This window comes from Gigantopelta aegis, chromosome 14, assembly GCF_016097555.1.
Source record: "Gigantopelta aegis isolate Gae_Host chromosome 14, Gae_host_genome, whole genome shotgun sequence".
NCBI lineage: Eukaryota > Metazoa > Mollusca > Gastropoda > Neomphalida > Peltospiridae > Gigantopelta > Gigantopelta aegis.
In genome coordinates this window covers 19,114,756-19,139,391 of record NC_054712.1, presented here as the reverse complement: position 1 = coordinate 19,139,391, position 24,636 = coordinate 19,114,756, and the positions used below count along the sequence as shown (strand labels likewise).

Below are 24,636 nucleotides of genomic sequence, written 5' to 3'. Positions count from 1 at the left end.
ATCATCTGATGTGAACAAACGGTTACATACACTGTATTTATCCGACAGCTCAAACATAATAATAATACCAAATATTCAATTAGCGTAATAGCGATCTCGCAACTGGTAATGAGAAAATCCAGAATACAGTGTAGGCCTTATGATGTTTATTTTAATAATCACTGTTATTAATTTTAACCGCATGCATTCGACATGTATGACAGCAATGTGACGGTAATTCAATGTCTGGAAGATCTGTAACTTGTTATTTTAACTTTGTAAAGTCTTTGAACCAAAGTAATAAAAACAAACCGACAATGCGTGTCAATTGGAATACACATGCCAGTTTAGGGCCGAAAGACATGTAGGGCTATCCCAAGAGCTGAGTTCAGCCAGATCGAGCAAAAACAAAACATTCGCTACACTGGTTTGTGCACTTCACGTTAAACCAAATGGACACGACGGACACCAATCAAATAGTTCGCGAACATTAGGAAGAATGTTTGTTGGCTGAACCGAGGAAAGCTCTCGACGCGAACATATGTCACGCTTCAGTCAGCAGACACCCATGTGTCAAGAGGCTTCTTTGCAGACATTGAACAATACGATTACACAGAAGTAAATCTTGATGTAAATTTGTAGAAAAACGATAGTTGTTTGCATTAGTGAATACCTAACGGCAGTTTAATCTATTTCCTTTGTCTTTGTTAATTTTGTACCTATGGTCAAGAGATAGCGATCGCGGGAAATGAACATGCAGTATTTATATAAATTGCAGTTAAACGTACACTGAATTAGCTTACAATAATCATATCTGTTAGATAATGTTAGATATATATTTGTACTACTGTAAGGTGATATTTAATAAGTTAGCTGGATTTTAAAAAGACCGTAAATTTTAATTTTATTAACGTTTTTTTTGTTGTTGTTGTTGTTGTTTGTTTTGTTTTTTATATATACTGTGAAGTCGGCATTCTTAGCCTAGGTATTTTACAAGCAGAAATCACAACAAGCATTTAACACAATGCTGAAATCAACAGCAACAACATGGCACAAATTATGAAATTGTTGGGGGTGGGGAATTGATGGGTTACTTTAAAAAGAGAGCATGATTAGCTGGATTGAAGGCAAACACTTAACTGTTTTCAACCCACTACTCCACTTATTTTGGCTTGATTTGTGTTATACTTATTCTAAAAATGTACGCGCCTTAAAAAAATCCTGCGGAAAGGCCTGACACCACCACTTTAATAAAAAGGAATGACATCATTACAGTAAAAAGGAATGACAACATCACTGCAGTAAAAAGAATGACATCACTGCAATAACAAGGAATGAAAACATCACTGCAGTAACAAGGAATTAAAACATCACTGCAGTAACAAGATATGACAACATTACTGCAGTAATAAGGAATGACAAATCACTGCAGTAACAGGAAATGACAACATCACTGCAATAAGATGGAATGACAACATCATTGTAATAACAAGGAATAACAGAATCACTGTAGTAACAAGGAATAAAAGCATCACTGCAGTAACAAGAAATGACAACATCACTACAGTAACAAGGAAAGACAAGTCATTGCAGTAACAAGGAATGAAAACATCACTGCAGTAACAAGGAATGACAACACCACTGCAATGACAAGACATGACAACATCACTGTAATAACAAGACATGACAACATCACTGCAATAACAATGAATGACAACATCACTGCAATGACAAGACATGACATCACTGTAATAACAAGACATGACAACATCACTGTAATAACAAGACGTGACAACATCACTGCAATAACAATGAATGACAACATCACTGCAATAACAAGACATGACAACATCTCTGTAATAACAAGACGTGACAACATCACTGTAATAACAATGAATGACAACATCACTGTAATAACAAGACATGACAACATCACTGTAATAACAAGACATGACAACATCACTGCAATAACAATGAATGACAACATCACTGCAATGACAAGACATGACAACATCACTGTAATAACAAGACATGACAACATCACTGTAATAACAAGACATGACAACATCACTGCAATAACAATGAATGACAACATCACTGCAATAACAAGACATGACAATATCACTGTACAAACAAAATATGACAACATCACTGCAATAACAAGACATGACATCATTGTAATAACAAGACATGACAACATCACTGTAATAACAAGACATGACAACATCACTGCAATGACAAGACGTGACAACATCACTGCAATAACAAGACATGACAACATCACTGCAATAACATGACAACATCACTGCAATAACAAGACATGACAATATCACTGCAATAACAAGACATGACATCACTGTAATAACAAGACATGACAACATCACTGCAATAACAAGACATGATATCACTGCAATAACAAGACATGACAACATCACTGTAATAACAAGACATGACAACATCACTGCAATAACAAGACATGACAACATCACTGCAATAACAAGACATGACATCACTGCAATAACAAGACATGACAACATTACTGCAATAACAAGAAATGACAACATCACTACAGTAATAAGGAATGACAAATCATTGCAATAACAAGGAATGAAAGCATCAATGCAGTAACAAGATATGACAACATTACTGCAGTAATAAGGAATGACAAATCACTGCAGTAACAGGAAATGACAACATCACTGCAATAAGATGGAATGACAACATCACTGTAATAACAAGACATGACAACATCACTGTAATAACAAGACATGACAACATCACTGTAATAACAAGACATGACAACATCACTGTAATAAGAAGACATGACAACATCACTGTAATAACAAGACACGACAACATCACTGTAATAACAAGACATGACAACATCACTGTAATAACAAGACATGACAACATCACTGCAATAACAAGACATGACAACATTACTGCAATAACAAGAAATGACAACATCACTACAGTAATAAGGAATGACAAATCATTGCAATAACAAGGAATGAAAGCATCAATGCAGTAACAAGATATGACAACATTACTGCAGTAACAAGATATGACAACATTACTGCAGTAATAAGGAATGACAAATCACTGCAGTAACAGGAAATGACAACATCACTGCAATAAGATGGAATGACAACATCATTGTAATAACAAGGAATAACAGAATCACTGCAATAGCAAGGAATGAAAGCATAAATGCAGTAACAAGAAATGACAACATCACTACAGTAACAAGGAATGACAAATAAATGCAGTAACAAGGAATAACAAGTCATTGCAGTAACAAGGAATGACAACATCACTGCAATGACAAGAAATAAAAACATCACTGTAGTAACAAGATATGACATGACTGCAGTAACAAGGAATGAAAACATCACTGCAGTAACAAGTAATGACAACACCACTGCAATGACAAGGGATGAAAACATCACTGCAGTAACAATGAATGACAACATCACTGCAATAACAAGGAATGACAAGATCACTGTAATAACAAGGAATGACATCACTGCAATAACAAGCAATGACAACATAGCCGCAGTAAGAAGGAATGACAACATCACTGCAGTAACAAGGAATAACAGCATTCCTGCAGTAAGAAGGAATGACAACATCACTGCAACAACACGAAATGACAACATCACTGTAATAACAAGGAATGACAACATCACTGCAATAACAAGGAATTACACCACTGTAATAACAAGGAATGACAACATCACTGTAATAACAAGGAATGACAACATCACTGCAATAACAAGTTTGTAAAGCTCTCACCCTCTTGACCTGCTACAGCCGATTCTCTCAACGTTGCCGATCCGCTGTTTGTGCTGGTGGCACTCGAGTTTCGTGAGTGACCCGCAGCACGTGGAGTGACGCTCTCCAGGCGGATGTCGTCACGACTCACCGCGGCTGACATGCTCGCCTCACTGCCGGCGATGCTCGACTGGCTTGTAGTGTCGTCGTGGATTGACGGCGACGGAGACGTGAACCGCAGACCCCAGTAATACAACTCGTGGTTCTTCGTACTGACCACCGTGTAGTATTTCCCACACTGAACGCGCTGACAACAAAATAATAAAAAAACATTATTATTCACAGGGTTCAAAATTAGCAGGTGCCAGATCGCTCGAGGCCACCTTTAATTATTAATCAATGGCGACTACATTTTACATACTTAGGGAAACATCCAATTTCCAAAAGTCGTTAAAGAAAACATTTCCTTCCTTCCTTCCAATTTACAAAAAGTTACATCTTTCAAGCAAGAAAACTGTGATATAGTAAAAAGTGTAGCCTGTAATAGTTTTGAGTAATGGCAGATGCATAGTAGATATACAATGTCATCCTGTCTGTGGAAAAGTGAAAAAAAAAAAAAAAATCTTGCTGCATTAGGAAAAATGTAGCGGGTTTCCTCTGATGACTACAAATCAGAATTACAAAATGTTTGACATCCAATAGCTGATGATTAATTAATCAATGTGCTTTAGTGGTGTCGTTAAACAAAACAAACACACAAGCTCTGTATACAATGTCATGTATTAGAGCATGAAAACATCCGAATTGAGGGAGACACAGTTACATTTTTACAAGGGCCAGTAAAAAAACAACAATCACTTACATTGACCGACTTCTCTGCTATAGACTTCACCTCGACGGGCGCGTTGGAAGATTTCTGGTTTCCCGTTCCGAGCTGGCCCTCACTGTTGCGCCCAAACATATAGACATGACCGGACTCTACTATCACAGCAGAATGGTGAGGTCCCATTGATATATCAGTCACACGGTGCCGGGCCAGGGCACGCACAGGGGTCAGAGTTGTCTTTCCTTCAACCTCCGTCTGTTCACAAAATATGATTAATTAAAACCGGCTTCAGTAGCGTGGTGGTTAAGACAGACTATAGGCTGGTATAGGTACAGGGTTTGCAGCCTGGTACTGGCTCCAACCCAGAGCGAGTTCTTAAGGGCTCAATGGGTAGGTGTAAGGCCACTACACCCTCATCTCTCTCACTAACCAACTAACAACTAACCCACTGTCCTGGACAGACAGCCCACATAGGTGAGGTGTGTGTGCCTAGGACAGTGTGCTTGAACCTTAATTGGATATAAGCATGAAAATAAGTTGAAATGAGATGATTAATTAGACCGCATTTCCTCGGTTTCTCTCCAATTCAACCAACTGGATATCAGCATTTCAATCATCTTAATCATGAAGACACACCAAAAAGCGATCTTAATAACAAGTCACGTGACCAAAAAATTATTTCGACACAATTGGCCAGATATCATCGCCAAGAGCTGTACGAATGATGTCAAAACAACTGGCAAAACACGCAATGACGCTTGCCCCGCCCATATCAAGAAATGAACCTATAAAATGCCGTCTAAATCGGTTAGAAGGCTTAAGACATTTCTTCTACATACTTAGATCCAAAACAGGATTTAAAATCCTGATGCTATAATTATATCTTCTGTACTGTTAATTTATAAATTACTTACAATTTTGTGTTTAAATATATCAATTCTGGCAAATCAAACATGTTTTTGTTTTCACCTTGGTGTTTGTAAGCCAAAACTAATCTTAATTAGATAAAGATAAAGCTCCCCATGTGGCCCTCACTTTAATTTACAACACCATGATTACAGTTGTGTCTTTTACAGCAAGTTAACAGAGACCAAGCTACATAAACTGAATACTGTTCACCCCAATGGCCTCAATGAGTACAGCCCTACTGGCTTTATGTCATGTCATGTCATAGGGTTTTACGTGCACATTCAGAATAAGGTGGGGGGTGGGGAGAGGAGGGACCGCTTGCACTGGCAGGTGCAAGGGAGCACCAGCAGCCCGATCAAATCGGTAGCAGGCGGGTGGGGGTGGTGGTGGTGCTATGGAATTTGAATGGAGCAGTTAAATGCCAAAGAGAAAAGGGTGCGCAATTTTGATTGAAGGAATTTGGTGCAATTTTGAACGGTCGGTCGAAAGGTAAATGGCCGAGCTAATATAGGTTTTGATATTAGTGAATCGAGAGTAGCTCGTTATACTGGCTTTAACAACTAAGACTTTTTATACTCCTTTGTTCTTTAATCTTATTGTTATGCTACTGGTCAGCTCCTGCCTAGGTACCTAGCTTTGTGTTTTTAACTTCCAAGCTGACATTCTCTATTTTATACCTCACTGGTTATATGACCAGCACTTTGTTTGTTTATTCTCCTGAGGATGTTGGTTTTTAGACTAACGAAACGTCGAATATTTAAAATATTTTTTATGTAATTTAAAATTTTAAGGTGGTTTCAGTGGAAACATATATTTTTATATGTACTTTTTTAAAACTAATCTTAGGCAGATGAAGAATTGCACAGAATTAAACGTCTCGCCAACATGTACCAGAAACATTTTTGATAACACTATGGACATCCACAGATCCAGGGGGCGGGACGTAGCCCAGTGGTAAAACTAGCATTCACTTGATGCGCGGTCAGTCTGGGATCGATCCCCGTCGGTGGGCCCATTGGGCTATTTCTCGCTCCAGCCAGTGCACCACGACTGGTATATCAAAGGCCATGATAAGTGTTATCCTGTCTGTGGGATGGTGCATATAAAAGATCCCTTGCTACTAATCGAAAAGATTAGCCTATGAAGTGGCGACAGCGAGTTTCCTCTCTCAATATCTGTGTGGTCCTTAACCATATGTCTGACATATAACCGTGCAACTATATACCAAGTTTCATTGATCTAAGACATATACAGTTTGCCACAAACTGATCTAAACATGAAATTTTAATGCAAGTTGACACTGACAAGAGAAAAGTAATACCTATATTTCACCTGTTTACTTCATAAAGGCATACATTCAATGCTTTAGTTTATTTGTATGATCACAACCAACTGAATTGATAACAAATTATATCAAAGTACCGTAAAAATATATAAAAACACACAATTAGATCAATACTATTATTAAAAACATTAGAGCTGCATGGGCAGTGTACCGCATATACCGTCCGGTATCGGTATCATGTCAATACCGATTTACCATACCGAGCAAATTTCAAAAGACCTAAATTTTGGTATTGAAAAGTTATCCGCCACTTAGCAAAGCACTAACAGTATATCTGACGAATGCAAAATAGCTGTAAAGAAGAGAGAGATAAGGGCCTTGTGTATGGAATTTAATTTTATTTAGATGAAATTAGCGGATGTAACTTAACTCGGGCATGCATTTCAAGCAGAGTATACTGAAAATACTGCTCGATATCGATATCGGTATCGTATCAATACCAAATACTGTACTGATACCGAGGTAAATCACCCCAAAAATACTGATACCGAACCTGGAAATTCAATACTGCCCAGCTCTAAAAAGATTCAAATATCTATCCAAATACAAGATAGAAATTTTAAGTCTAAAATTTCATTATAAGATGGTGAGGCTGAGGTAAGTGAAAGCGAGGTGCTCTCTGTATGATGTGCATTACAGCCACCCACCTTTGTGAAGATGTTCTTCATGGCCATGAGAAAGCCCTGTCTGTTGTTCAAGCCAAGTTTGTTGTTTTCATTACTCCCACATGCAAACACGCTGCCAACGTCGCTCAGAAACATCGTCCCATCTTCACCACACCACACACGCTGCAACATCACTGGCTCATCAATCTTTACTTTGGCAGGCACACAGCTACAAAACACAGTTCATTATCACCACTGCAACAAACAGCAACAACATTTGCCATTTTGGGGGTGGGGTGGGGGGGTTGGATCACTGTGGTATGCAACACCTGATGGAATGCTAAATAGAGGTTAATTTCTTAACAGAATAAAATGATATCACTTTTTATTCCATCAAAAGAAAATAATCGGTGATAAACTATAAACATTAGTGATGTTTAGGGCCTGCACGAGTACCCAACACTTGCACTAGATAATAATGATAATAAGGAATAAAGTAAAATAGCATTTATATGCATCTTAATTCCAGCGCTGAATATGGATGCCAAATCATGCCATTGCATTCCACACTTTTGATTTTTGTTTTCTCTTCACGTCTTATAACCCTGTAATGTAACTGGCGACAAGCATATATGGCACAATGACATGCTCTTCCATGAATGGGTACTTGAGTCCTGTGAACGGACTCGAGTCTTGCTAGACTCGGCCCGTGCTCGAGTACTCAAGTGCTCGTGGAGGCCCTTTTGAGGTTCCTACTAAGTTGGATCGAGCATTACTTGCATGAACAATTTTGACCAATTAACAAGAGTACAAGTTTCATGATCGGGCATCAGCAAGTACAACACAGTGTTACTTTTCCTGTAGTTGAGGGGAATACGTGGTCCTTGGTACATTAATAGTTCTTCGTACACATATGGAAAGGAAATACTACAGAAAATATATAAACATTTTCATTATTTTATCTAACAAAGGTTATTTAAAAGATTTTGTGTTAAAAAAAAGCCCAACTGTAGCCTGTTTGGTATAAACAGCACTTTTAGTATACAAAAGCACAAAGTACATTCTAATCTATATTAAGTAACTGATCATCAGTTGGTTTGCACCAACCGAGGATCGATCAAATTTTGAAGAAATCTGTGATGATTGATCATTTATGATCGCTGAAGTACATCAGTGTATATTATTAACAAACAGTAACTATCTATAAGCGAGAGAGAGACAGACAGAGAGAGGAGAGAGAGAGAGAGCGAGAGAGAGAGAGAGAGAGAGAGAGAGAGAGAGAGAGAGAGAGAGAGAGAGAGAGAGAGAGAGAGAGAGAGAGAGAGAGAGAAAAAAGAGAGAGAGAAAGAAAGAATGAAAGAATGAGTGTAAGTGAATGGTTAATACATCTCAAAATGTTTACTATTTATAATGAAGTCCTGGACAGATTTTAATATGCAGGTATTTTTTTTGGTTACTAAGGTTTGGATCACCAAATAATAAAATCTTACAACTGAAATAAAAATAATTAGACATGTGGGCATTATATGAACCACATGGTAAATAGGACAATAGCACAAAAAGTGTTCAGCTTCTTCAATAGGATTATTTTTAAGTTTTAATAAAAGTTCCATAGTACATCGTACAAAACAATGTGTAATTGTTACGTCTGGAGCAAGCTTTCTCTTTACTACACTATAATTATAGTACGTCTGTATGAATAGAGACCCAGCAGAAATCCAGTTTAATTTGCAGTTTGTCCCAACACTTACTGATTCTCGTCACTGCCGAGACCAAGCCGACCATCTGCACCTTGGCCCCAGGAAAAGACCTCGCCCTTACTACCCACAGCAACCACGTGACTGGTACCACACGCAATGGCGGTGACGTCCAAGCTGAAACCACACAAATCTGATCACATTAATATAAATTTATAATAACGTACGTGAATTAATTTAATTATTTACAGTATCAACATACTGCTTGACATTTAATTTTTATATTTCATGCAAAATAACACAAAAGAAGTGATTGTTAAATGACATTTCAATGCATCACCTGTGGCCCCACCCCCTCCTCGTGGATGTAAATGTGTTTTTTGTTCTACTCTATATAAATAAAGATAAAAATCCACCCCCGAGACTGTGCCCCTCCACTACAGATTGTTCCCTCCACCTCCAGATGTTGTTACTGCAATGCACTGATTAGCTAGTTTGTTTTGTTTAACATACATGTATATGACATATATTATAGTCTTAGAGAGGAAACTCGCTACATTTTTCCAAAGTAGCAAAGGATCTTTTATATACACCACCCTACAGACAGGACAGCACATACCACGGCCTTTGATATACCAGCCGTGGTGCACTCACTAGAACAAGAAATAGCTGAATGGGCCCACTGACAGGCATCAATCCCAGCCCGACTGTGCATCAAGCAAGTGCTTTACCACTGGGCTATATATCGCCCTCTGCACTGATTAATCACAACCCACTGCGTCATCCAAAAGGGGACTCCACCCACTCTGCCAGAAAACAAAACAGATCATAAGTCACACTACTAGGTGGTTATGGGTTTGAAATCTTTTGAAGGTTGACACTGCATTTCACGTACTTTGACAAATTTTAAACAGCAGTCCTCTTACAATAATCTTTCTAAAAATCACAAAATACATGTATATCCATACTTTTTCAAGATTTTAGGGTACATAATTTTACCCTCTGGCAGCTAGCTAGAAAACCTGCTCCACCTCAAACTACTAAATATTATGAGACACAGGCTGACAATCAAATGACAGTGAAGTAAAATTAAATGAAATGACAGTGAAGTAAAATTAAATGAAATGACAGTGAAGTAAAATTAAATGAAATGACAGTGAAGTAAATATTGAAAATTGTGACCGACCACTACAAGACATACACATGTACATGTAGGCTGACAATTAAATGACAGTGAAGTAAGTAAAATTAATTGACAGTGAAGTAAGTAAAATTAAATGACAGTGAAGTAAGTAAAATTAAATTAAATGACAGTGAAGTAAATATTGAAAATTGTGACTGACCACTACAAGACGTAGGCTGACAATTAAATGACAGTGAAGTAAAATTAAATGACAGTGAAGTAAGTAAAATTAAATGACAGTGAAGTAAATATTGAAACCTGTGACTGATTATTGAATAATACGAGAAACAGGCTGACAATCAAATAACAGTGAAGTAATTATTGAAACCCGTGATTGACAGCTGCATGCGTACCTGAGTAAAGTTTCAATGAGTCTGGGTTTGGCTTGATCGGACCAATCACCATGTCCCAGGCAACCTTTCGATCCATCACCACATGTGAGAACAAGACCATTGTTACTGGCAAAGATACTGAAACCATCACCACAACATGCACTGCAAGAGAAAACAAGTTTATTCGCTTTTTAAATGAAGATATATCCATTTTTTTTTTATATATACATTAATATATATAGGGATTTAAGAATAAAATATCTGTCTCCAAAATACAGGTGTCATCCCAGTAGATTAAACATGATAATTCTATTCAATACAGAATGACATACACAGAAGTGGAATTTAAGTAAATTCATTTGTGCAGCACTTAGAATTTGGGAAGTAATTTCTGTAATAGTTCATTCCAGTCATTTGGGTAGTATGCATAGATATTATGATTGGTCTCCATATTTCATATGTATGTACAGATGTCCGCACTACTCTTCTTGTAACAGGGTGGTCAACCCTAACAATGAAATAAATAAATAAATAAATGAAGATATATTTATCAAGAAACACTAGTAGATGCTATATTTTTATTATGACAAAATACTGCTATATAATACCCAAAATCAAAGTTTGTTATATTATAAGACACCGTGAAATCAGTTCGGTTTTGGTTATAGAAGAAAAACAGGAAACCGTAACCATGGAGATAGAAAAACATTGTACTTTCGGCTTTCCAAATATGCCTTTTTTAGCCCAGCTCAACCAAAACAGGCAAAAAAAACCCTCTTAGGCAAGACAATACTAAAATTCACTGCTTACACTAACCTGCCGAATGACTCATATTTTTGCGTTCTGTGATACTGACCTGCTAATTCGGTACACGTTTCAAATGTTGTGTAGTGTCGTTTGCAATGCAAACTCGTTGCCATTTTAACTTGGGAAAACCAAGTTCGTCTATTTTACCGCACCACATCCATGATATGTTTGCTTTTGTGCGTATGTCTTCTGCAAACGTCATCCATGTGTATTATTTCTTTGAACCCTTGATTTGTACCTGTACATCAGCCGAGGTATTTTCAGTGGGTTTTCCAATCTCGGAAATTTCCGAGAATTTTTTTGTTATTCATTGTTAACACTGCGATCGGAAAATGTTTTCTTTGTATCAAAATGAGAAATACGATACATTGTTTGTTAAAGTTAATCCAAGTTACAAATGAATACAATTACCATGATGTCTGCTGTTCTTACTGTATTGTGTGACACTACCCAAAGCACATTATCTGAGGACTTCCGATACTGACCCATTTGAAACAACTCAAGCATTTGATTCATTATCACACTTCAGTCGAGGTACATGTATTCCGAGAGAGTTTTTTTCAAATTACTTAAAATTTCCCCTTCACACTAGTTACTTTTTTGTTTTAGTTGAAAATAAAACCATGACAACACATAGTTTATTTTATATATCGAAAACATTTGAGATATTTGTAGGTTAATGTATTTTTATATTTACTAATCCGGCTGACTAGTATTATTTTTTATTATTGTTTTTTAAAACAGACCCACATGCCTTGAACATGATTGTTCTATAAACTTCTTTTTGAGGTTTGCAAAGTTTTCATATTGCCAAACCAAATTTCATTAAAATGTCTATAAAAACTGAAATCGAAACTCTACTCTTTTGTCAAAACCGAAACTGGAAATTAAGGCCAAATTTCACGTCACTAAATGACACCACTAGAGCAAACTGATTCATTAATCATTGGCTACTGTATGACAAACATGTCGTAAATTTTGACATATATTCTACGAAAGGAAACCTGCTACATACATTGTATTTCCATTAGTATCAAGGGATCTTTTATATGCACCATCCCACAGACAGGATAGCACATACCATGGCCTTTGATATACCAGATGTGGTGCACTGGCTAAAGTGAAAAATAGCCCAACTGGCCTGCCAACGTTGATCAATCCTAAACCGACCGCACATCAAGCGAGCGCTTTACCACTGGGTTACGCCCCGAGCTGCCAAATATGCAAAAGATCACTTTTAAAATGATTGTAATCCAACTACACTACCTAAATAAAAAAAACTTATTAAATAATTTTACAATTACACCACCACACGAACTTACAATAATAATATTAAAATATACGGGGACAAACTAACTGAAAAGGAACGAAAAGGACGGAAATGTTTTATTTAACGATGCACTCAACACATTTTATTTACGGTTATATGGCATCGGACATACGGTTAAGGACCACACAGATATTGAGAGAGGAAACCCAGTCACCACTTCATGGGCTACTCTTTAGGATTAGCAGCAAGGGATCTTTTATATGCACCATCCCATAGACAGGGTAGCACATACCACAGCCATATACCAGTCATGGAGCACTGGCTGGAGTGAGAAATAGCCCAATAGGCTCACCGACAGGGATCAATCCCAGACCGACCGCACATCAAGCGAACACGTTACCACTGGGCTACGTCCCACACTCAACTACAGGTAACTGATGAAGACTAATAAATATAAGTACTAACAATATTACTTACAATGACACAGATTTCCCTTTCAGGGCCTCAATGATCACGGGCTGTGATAGTCTCTCCTGGTTACCATGTCCCAGTTGCCCATGGTTACCTTCTCCCCAGCTGTACACCTGGTGTTCCATTGTTATGACAACTACATGGTTTGGGCCAATGGCAACCTGAAAGTGAAATACACTAGAATGATAAAACAAGCATATAATTATAACAGGGTTCATAGCCTTAAAGACCAAACAAATTCAAAGACTTTCAAAGACTTTTACCTGGCATTTTCAAAGACTTCAAAGACTTTTACACAGCAGTTAAAGACAATAGAATGCGATAAAAATACCAAATTACATGTAGTTTGTTTATGTTTCTGTCTGTACTATGTAGCAAGAAATTTGGCTTTTTTTATGTGCATCATGACAGGTTAAACCTTGTAACTGGAAAATATCAAGTGCATGCAGCTGTAAAAGTATTGGGTTATGATGTAGCATTGTACCTATGTAGCTACGCCAGCAGAAAGAAGGACATAGTATTGATGTTGATTGAGAAAAATGAACAGTAAAATAAAAGAATGAACACAATACGAGAATTTAAAGACTTTTAATACAATTCAAAGACTTTCAAAGACTTAAAAATAATTTTTTCAAATTCAAAAACTTTCAAGGAATTTAAAGGCTGCTACAAACCCGTATAATATCTTATCATAATCTATTTAAAGGGGAAACTTTTCATTTGTTATACAAAAGTATATTCCAGTTGATGTTCATGTAGATACATTGGTTAATTATGTCAAAATATCATTATTTCTAGTTACACACATCTGTAAACCACGACCCATAATAAAAACAAATGATTATCTGAATTAAAAGTGAAATTCAGAACACTGAAATATAAGTTATGTTATATCAGTCAAAAATTCTTCTCACAAGTGCATAGAAAAATTACATTATTTGTCAAATGTCTCAGTAATACCTGTCGAATTTTCATTCTAGGTGGCAAAGCAGAGAAACACATCAGAAAGCAAGTGGAAACGTCCATGTAGTACAGCACAGATCTGGCAAACAAATTGAAAACATTAGGCATAGCAATCATTACTAATTACAAACACTGCTGCAGCATTCACTACTAATTACAAACACTTCTGCAGTATTCATTACTAACTTACAGACACTTCTGCAGCATTCATTACTGATTACCAATACTGCATTCATTACTAATTACAAACACTGCATACATTACTAATTACCAACACTGCTGCACAGCATTCACTACTAATTACAAACACTGCTGCAGTATTTATTACTAACTTACAGACACTTCTACAGCATTCATTACTAATTACAAACAATGCCACAGCATTCATTACTAATTACAAACACTGCCACAGCATTCATTACTAATTACAAACACTGTCACAGCATTCATTACTAATTACAAACACTGCTGCAGCATTCATTACTGATTAACAACACTGCCACAGCATTCATTACTAACTTACAAACACTGCTGCAGCATTCATTACTGATTAACAACACTACCACAGCATTCATTACTGATTACCAACACTGCCACAGCATTCATTACTAACTTACAAACACTGCTGCAGCATTCATTACTAACTTACAAACACTGCTGCAGCATTCATTACTAACTTACAAACACTGCTGCAGCATTCATTACTAACTTACAAACACTGCTGCAGCATTCATTACTAACTTACAAACACTTCTGCAGCATTCATTACTGATTATCAACACTGCCACATCATTCATTACTAATTACAAACACTTCTGCAGCATTCATTACTAATTACAAACACTTCTGCAGCATTCAATACTAAATTACATTAAGTCATTTCAACTTATTTTTGTGCTTATATCCAATTAAGGTTCAAGCTTGCTGTCTTGGGCAGCTATCTGGGCTGTCTCTCTAGGACAGTGGGTTAGTTGTTAGTGGTTAGTGAGGAAGAAGAGACTATAGTGGTCTTACACCTACCCACTGTCGTTAAAACTCACCCTGGGTGGGAGCCGGTACCGGGCTGTGAACCCAGTACCTACCAGCATTGTATCTGATGGCTTAACCATGACACCACTGAGGCCAGTACTTAATTATAAATACTGTGAAGGCACTCATTACTAATTACAAACACTGCATTCATTACTAATTACCAACACTGCTGCAGCATTCATTACTAATTACAAACACTGTATTAATTACTAATTACAAACACCACATTCATTACTAATTACAAACACCGCTGCAGCATTCATTACTAATTACAAACACCACTGCAGTATTCATTACTAATTACAAACACTGTATTCATTACTAATTACAAACACTGTATTCATTACTAATTACAAACACCACTACAGCATTCATTACTAATTACAAACACTGCATTCATTACTAATTACAAACACTGCTACAGCATTCATTATAAACACTGTATTATTTACTAATTACAAACACTGCATTCATTACTAATTACAAACACCGCTGCAGCATTCATTACTAATTACAAACACTGCATTCATTACTAATTACAAACACTGCTTCCACATTCATTACTGATTAAAAACACTGCCACTGCATTCATTACTGATTACAAACACTGCATTCATTACCGATTACAAACACTGCATTCATTACTAATTACAAACACTGCTGCAGCATTCATTACTAATTACAAACACTGCATTCATTACTAATTACAAACACTGCTGCAGCATTCATTACAAACACTGTATTATTTACTAATTACAAACACCACTGCAGCATTCATTACTAATTACAAACACTGCATTCATTACTAATTACAAACACTGCTGCAGCATTCATTACTAATTACAAACACTGCATTCATTACTAATTACAAACACCGCTGCAGCATTCATTACAAACACTGTATTATTTACTAATTACAAACACCACTGCAGCATTCATTACTAATTACAAACACTGCATTCATTACTAATTACAAACACTGCTGCAGCATTCATTACTAATTACAAACACTGCATTCATTACTAATTACAAACACCGCTGCAGCATTCATTACTAATTACAAACACTGCATTCATTACTGATTACAAACACTGCATTCATTACTAATTACAAACACCGCTGCAGCATTCATTACTAATTACAAACACTGCATTCATTACTGATTACAAACACTGCATTCATTACTGATTACAAACACTGCATTCATTACTGATTACTAACACTGTATTCACTACTGATTACAAACACTGCATTCATTACTGATTACAAACACTGCATTCATTACTGATTACAAACACTGCATTCATTACTGATTACAAACACTGCATTCATTACTAATTACAAACACCGCTGCAGCATTCATTACTAATTACAAACACTGCATTCATTACTGATTACAAACACTGCATTCATTACTAATTACAAACACCGCTGCAGCATTCATTACTAATTACAAACACTGCATTCATTACTGATTACTAACACTGTATTCACTACTGATTACAAACACTGCATTCATTACTGATTACAAACACTGCATTCATTACTGATTACAAACACTGCATTCATTACTGATTACAAACACTGCATTCATTACTAATTACAAACACCGCTGCAGCATTCATTACTAATTACAAACACTGCATTCATTACTGATTACAAACACTGCATTCATTACTAATTACAAACACCGCTGCAGCATTCATTACTAATTACAAACACTGCATTCATTACTGATTACAAACACTGCATTCATTACTGATTACAAACACTGCATTCATTACTGATTACTAACACTGTATTCACTACTGATTACAAACACTGCATTCATTACTGATTACAAACACTGCATTCATTACTGATTACAAACACTGCATTCATTACTGATTACAAACACTGCATTCATTACTAATTACAAACACCGCTGCAGCATTCATTACTGATTACAAACACTGCATTCATTACTGATTACTAACACTGTATTCACTACTGATTACTAACACTGTATTCACTACTGATTACAAACACTGCATTCATTACTAATTACAAACACTGCTGCAGCATTCATTACTAATAAAAAATAATGCTTCCACGTTCATTACTGATTACAAACACTGTATTCATTACTAATTACAAACACTGCCATGGCATTCATTAATGAATTACAAACACTGCTGCAGTATTCATTACTAAATTACAAACATCACTGCAGCATTCATTACTAATTACAAACACTGCATTCATTACTAATTACAAACACTGCTTCCACATTCATTACTGATTAAAAACACTGCCACAGCATTCATTAATGAATTACAAACACCGCCACAGCATTCATTACTGATTACAAACACTTCTGCAGCATTCATTACTAACTACAAACACTGCTGCAGCATTTATTACTAAATTACATTCATTCATTTCAACTTATTTTCATGTTTATATCCAATTAAGGTCCAAGCACTGTCCTGGGCACACACACCTCAGCTATCTGGGCTGTCTGTCCAGGACAGTGGTCTTAAGCCTACCCACTCACTTTGGGTGGGAGCCGGTACCGGGCTGCAAACACAGTACATACCAGCCATATGTTTATATCATACCAGCCGTACTAAATTACAAACACTTCTGCAGCATTCATTACTAATTACAAACAATTCATGACTAAATTCATTACTAAATTGCATATTAAATTGCTGCAGCATTCATTACTAAATAACAAACATTACAGTATTTCATTGCAAATTACAAACATTACAGCATTTGTCAATAAAGTACAAACATTACATGATTCATTACTAAATCAAAAACATTACAGAATGTGTTATTAATTACAGACCGGCGTCGGTGGCACCATGGTTAGGCCATCGGTCTTTTAATCCAGATCCCGACTCCAAACCCTGAGTGAGTGCTCCGCAAGGCTCAGTGGGTAGGTGTAAACCACTTGCACCGACCAGTGATCCATAACTGGTTCAACAAAGGCCATGGTTTGTGCTATCCTGCCTGTGGGAAGTGCAAATAAAAGATCCCTTGCTGCCTGTTGTAAAAGAGTAGTCTATGTGGCGACAGCAGGTTTCCTCTAAAAAACAGTGTCAGAATGACCATATGTTTGACGTCCAATAGCCGATGATAAGATAAAAAATCAATGTGCTCTAGTGGCATCGTTAAATAAAACAAACTTTACTTTTTACTAAATTACAAACACTGCAACAGCATTCATTCATGTATAATTAATATCACTCTGTTATCTTGAAATATTAGTAATACATGTAGTTTCATTTAATAAATAATACATGTACAACAATTACTTGTTTAGAGGCACTGATTTTCCCGTTTCAGATTTTTCCCTTTTCCGTTTCATAATGTTACAAATTCCGTTTTTTTCCGTTTCAGTATTAAACAAATTCTGTTTTTGTTTCACTCACTCACACACACACACACACACACACACACACACACACACACACACACACCACAATTAATTGCTGGTGTAAAATAAATAAATATGCAATGAGGCAAAACATGTCAGTAGTTTGTATTTATTTTTGGTTTATATTTAAACACGAATACGCCACGACACAGACTTCGGACATTTTCGGTTTTCTTTACGATATGATCAGGGAAAATAATTACAAACGATCACACTATAAACCACTTCCCTTGTATAATTTATTTTGAACAAAGCCTGGCATACAATATGCAATTACTGCATTCCTTTGTGAGATCGGAAATATGGCAATGCCGCAAATGTTAAAAATTAATAAGCAAACATAACATATCTTTCACTTGAGTAAATATCGGACAATTTTAGCTCACAATGTTCGGTTTTTCCCGTTAAATCGCCGGGAATAAGCGAAGAAAACACGACTGGTAAAACGTCTAGATACTCTACATTAAACATTTGGTGTAACATACAAAGGTACTAGTGTCGTAGCGTAGCACAGGCAGATGTCGGTGTCCATAGTTTCTAGTTCGAATTTTTTTTTTAATTAATCAAATGCGCTATTTAAAGTTAAATAATGTTTGGGAAAAAAAAAGGGAATTCCGTTTCAGATAGGTATTTCCGCGATTCCGTCCGCGAGTCCGCAATTGCGGAAAATCAGTGCCTCTACTTGTTTTACGTATACGGAAACAATGTAATCTATAAAATTGTATGCATTTTTAACACCACTGGATAGTCACATGTAATCGGTTTTTTAATATTGTCTTTCAAAATACTTTTAAAATTATTAAATTTTTAAGTATACACTATACATGTAGATGATTTTCTTTAGTCTGTGTTTATCTTAAACATAGATTTTTGAAAGTAAACAGATTTTCTAGTGTAAACAAATCAATAAGATACTTGTACAGTAGTTACCATACTGTTCAAAGAATGGACGGAATATATTATTTTAAATGTTAAAACTATCGATTCATTTTACATTGGCATGTACACATAAAATTATATGTATGTAGTATGGTGGTAGGGTATATACATACAACTATATGTATACAGTATGGTGGTATGGCATACACATAACACTATATTTATGCAGTATACATGTAGTAGTATGGTATACACATAAAACTACATGTATGTAGTATGGTGGTATGGTAAACACATAAAACTATATGTATGCAGTATGGTGGTATGGTAAACACATAAAACTATATGTATGCAGTATAATGGTATGGTATACACATGCAGTATAGTGGTATGGTATACACATAAAACTATTATGTATCCAGTATGGTGTTATGGTATTCAGTATAGTGGTATGGTATACACATAAAACTATATGTATCCAGTATGATGATATGGTATACACATAAAACTATAAGTATGCAGTATGGTGGTATGGTATACACACAAAACTATATGTATGCAGTATGGTGGTATGCATGCCAAACAAATTCAATTTTACAATGCACTGGTGTCAATAAACATGGCGATAATGGTTGATAGGTTAGTTATGTCAGAAAAGTCTGAAATCACTCAATAACTCACAACTGTGAATGTACTAATGCTCCACAATACTACAACTGATGCTGGTATTCACCCTGTGCAAGTGACAACACCACACTACCATGCTATGCTAAACAATAAAAACACAGCACTGACAACAGCAAATACCTTTTCTCCATCTTCTTTGAACTTAAAACAAAGACAAACAAAATACTCAAAAGCTTTGCAGGAACAGGAATGGGCAAAGAATCACATGGAAATCTACCTTGATAATATTATAGTTAAGCAAAAGTATTAGGAAAATCAAATAAAGAATTACAATTTTCCAGCCCTATACAGATTAATGTCATTATTCACTATTTGATCATTCTGGTTCAGATGATTGTACATTGACTTCAGTTTCTTAGCAACTCTTTTGTATCACAGAGTATGAGGAACAAAGGTATCAGGATTCTTCCGAATAAAAAATAATTACACATATCGTTAAAAGTATCTACGAATCTAGAATGTCAAGTGGGATGTAACATTTCGATGTCATACAATGATGTCATTGACTGGCACTCTAGACCATACTGAACATAAACCAAATGAGATCAGTGATATAAATTAAGATCGATTATGGGCAATAAATAGGATATTAAACTTGCTACCCTTTCGTATCACATTTATGTCCTTCGTAAAATAATTTTCATCTTAACTTACTAAAGGCAACACACCACCATTTATTATGTTTTTACTTGTTGTAGCAGCTTAATATAGTCCGGTTTAGAAAATAGTTTCTCATAAAAAAAAAACACCTCTTGATAATGTCGTATTTTTCACACAATATATTCTGATATAGAAACTGCATTTAACTGCATGGAGTAATTAATGGTGGTGTGTAACCTGAAGCTCGTGACAACTGAAAGTCATTTCATTTGGGACATAAACATGATACAAAATGGAAGCTCGTTTAATAGCCTATAATTATTTCCTGAATGCAATTATTGATTTTGTCCAAGGATTCATTGCCACATGCCCAAACACTTGTTATACCTGACTAGTATAGAAAAAACAAGACTATGCACAGACAGATATTTTTATCATTCCACATTGCACCTACTGGCAATGTAGAAAACATAAATAACAATTACTGCACATATGTAGAACTACCAAAACTATTCACAAAATATTCAGGTTATAGCAACCAAGCATGAATTAAACAATAATGTGAATTAATTAAGGATTGTCTGTTCTTTTGTTTATGTTCATCAGGGTATGAACACAAAACAATCATCTGCAAATATTGTGAATCGGCGAAGCCATTCACACACGTTTGTGGATGATTTTGTTTTGTTCATACCCCGATGAATGTAAAAAACCACCCAAATAAACCGTATAATTAAATTTAAAATATACTAATAATAAAGCTAAGTTATTTTATTTTGATTTGTTGTTTTTGCTCCTAAACAATAACCCTTAATAACACAAAGTACCAATACAAAGTGACATCATCAGATATGGATGCTATTTTTACGTTCATCAAGAAATGAACAAACTCGCATTGGACCACTGGGATGGCTTTAAATTGTAATGAACATAATGGAAATTTAATTAAAATCCTAATAATTTTTTTCCGTGTTTGTTTTTGTATGCAAATATTAAGTGGAAATATCAGACAACTTTAAACAACATTATTCTTCTACATGTATATCAACAAAGTATAATGGCATAACTAAATTAGTTAGCATTTGCTACAATAATGTCTACATTTAATTGTAGTTATTTTAATGTGTGGCAGTAGACAGGAGATAAAGCGGCTCAAAGCAAGCAGTTGAACAATGTCTAAATAAAAACTATTTACAATGATCATCAAATTGATATTTACCCAATCTTTGACAATTACCTGATTTTTGATTTCTTGCTTATATTCTCTGCAGACAAGTCCTCTTCAGGATCCGATTCTGGTTCCTCAAACCTGCTCATCAACTAAAAAAGCCATAAAACCGGAGTGTCATTAAACATTCATTCATTCATATCAAAAGCAATCTTGTAAAACAATCTTCCAATGAAATTATTATCAATACCTCTATTCAACCATGGGCAGGACGTAGCTCAGTGGTAAACTGCTCGCTTGATGCGTGGTCGGTTCAGGATCGATCCCTGTTAGTGAGCTATTTCTCGTTCCAGCCAGTGCACCACAACTGATATATCAAAGGCTGTGGTATGTATTATCCTGTATGTAGGATGGTGCATATAAAAGATCCATTGCTACTATTGAAAAAATGTAGCCGGTTTCCTCTCTAAGACAATATATAAAAAATATCAAATGTATGACATCCAATAGCCGATGGTTAATAAATCAATGTGCTTTAGTGGTGTCATTTAACAAAACAAACTTCTATTTGACCCTCAACTAAATAAGTAAGCTAAGGCTTTGCAGGTGTTAAGTTTGTTGACCAAAGAGCATGTTTACCAGTGGAAGTCTTTGATACATGATTTCAAACCGGAACAAGTCGATGAAGTAAGTTCATGCAGCCAAGGGAAAACTAGACATATTTTTCCATGTTATTTGATATACAGTTCAAGGGTTTGTTCTGTACTTTGCCTATGGCCTGCATGATGATATGACTGTCATAAATTAGTTAGCTACAGCTGGACCAATTCTATACGACCTTTAACTAAATGAGTGAGTTAAGGCTTTGCAGGTGAACATCGATCATGTTTACCAGTGGAAGTCTTTGATTCATGATTTCATTGGCAATACTGTACACAATCTTCCAATAAAATTATTATCATTGGCTCTATTCAACCCTCAACTAAATAACTAAATGAGTAAGCTAAGGCTTTGCAGGTATTACGTTTGTTGAACAAAGAGCATGTTTACCACTGGAAGTCTTTGATACATGATTTCATTGGCTGCCGGTCGGTCCTCGGCCTCTTTCTGAAGCATGTCCATGATCAGGTCTCTGAACTCAGCACTGTAGCTGCCTTTCACCGGGGCAAACTGGCCCTGAAATTACAAACAAACACACCTTCATGCCTTGACTTTCACCGGGGCAAACTGGCCCTGAAATAACAAACACACCTTCAGTCCTCGACTTTTACTGGGGCAAACTGGCCCTGAAATAACAAACATGCCTTCAGTCCTTGACTTTCACCAGGACAAACTGGCCCTGAAATAACAAACACGCCTTCAGTCCTTGACTTTTACTAGGGCAAACTGGCCCTGAAATAACAAACACACCTTCAGTCCTTGACTTTCACCGGGGCAAACTGGCCCTGAAATAACAAACACACACACCTTCAGTCCTTGACTTTCACCGGGGCAAACTGGCCCTGAAATAACAAACACACACACTTTCAGTCCTTGACTTTCACAGGGGCAAACTGGCCCTGAAATAACAAACACACACACTTTCAGTCCTTGACTTTCACCGGGGCAAACTGGCCCTGAAATAACAAACACACACACTTTCAGTCCTTGACTTTCACAGGGGCAAACTGGCCCTGAAATAACAAACACACACACTTTCAGTCCTTGACTTTCACCGGGGCAAACTGGCCCTGAAATAACAAACACACACACCTTCAGTCCTTGACTTTCACCGGGGCAAACTGGCCCTGAAATAACAAACACACACACTTTCAGTCCTTGACTTTCACAGGGGCAAACTGGCCCTGAAATAACAAACAAACACACCTTCAGTCCTCGACTTTCACCAGGGCAAACTAGCCCTAAAATAACAAACAAACACACCTTGACTTTTCTTCCACTGAAACTGTTATTGAAGACCCCCCTCTCCCTTTCAAGAGTGGATAAAAACAATACCAAAAGATATTCACTATGACTACCAATCAAACACAAAACCAGGCTTACCTTCATGATCTTGTTCACCAAGGCTGGAAGATTGGAACCTTCAAATGTTTTCTGTAGACATGCCATTTCATAGAGAATGCAGCCAAGAGCCCAGATGTCAGACTTGAAGCTGTACTGTTTTCCTTCACACTATTTACAAACAAAAAAATATAACATTCTATTGTCTGTAAGACAGGGCTTCTAGAATTTTGTTTAAATGCACTAGCCATGGGATTAGTGATTTCAAACATTTACTACCCATGATTAAAAATTCACTAGCCCTACTTTACGTTAATACAATTTTACTAAATAATAGTAATAATCAGATATATCACCTACAGATGGAAATAGCGCTTAAAAACACTAACATTTGGAGGTTGGGGTGGAGTCAGGATATTCATATTTACAAAATAGACTTAATTGCAACATTTGACAATTCCCCTTGTCGAAGAATTCTTCTGAGGTTTTCAAAAATAAATCGAGAATAATACATACATGTAAGTGTCCGTTAGATACCATTTGTCTCACAACAAGTTCTTTTAAAATGTATTTAACGAGCGAAAGCGAGTTTGATACATTTTTAAACGAGTTGCGAGATAAATGGTATTTAACGGACACGAATGTATTATTCTATTTCTTACATATCCTCAAAAAACCAGA

The 24,636-nt window shown here is 36.2% G+C and overlaps 1 protein-coding gene across 1 annotated transcript in view; it reads right to left on the bottom strand.

The window, feature by feature from the left end:
* The window catches only part of LOC121389122, a 63,285-nt gene that overhangs the window by 22,499 nt on the left and 16,150 nt on the right, over positions 1-24,636 (bottom strand). Inside the window, exons 9-18 of the mRNA XM_041520735.1 lie at positions 23,998-24,126; positions 23,005-23,130; positions 22,024-22,106; positions 14,159-14,240; positions 13,205-13,359; positions 10,672-10,812; positions 9,190-9,312; positions 7,481-7,667; positions 4,616-4,834; positions 3,775-4,060 (exon numbers count right to left, since the gene is read on the bottom strand). Coding sequence (XP_041376669.1) covers positions 3,775-4,060; positions 4,616-4,834; positions 7,481-7,667; positions 9,190-9,312; positions 10,672-10,812; positions 13,205-13,359; positions 14,159-14,240; positions 22,024-22,106; positions 23,005-23,130; positions 23,998-24,126 — 1,531 coding nt within the window. The remainder of the gene's footprint in view (positions 1-3,774; positions 4,061-4,615; positions 4,835-7,480; positions 7,668-9,189; positions 9,313-10,671; positions 10,813-13,204; positions 13,360-14,158; positions 14,241-22,023; positions 22,107-23,004; positions 23,131-23,997; positions 24,127-24,636) is intronic.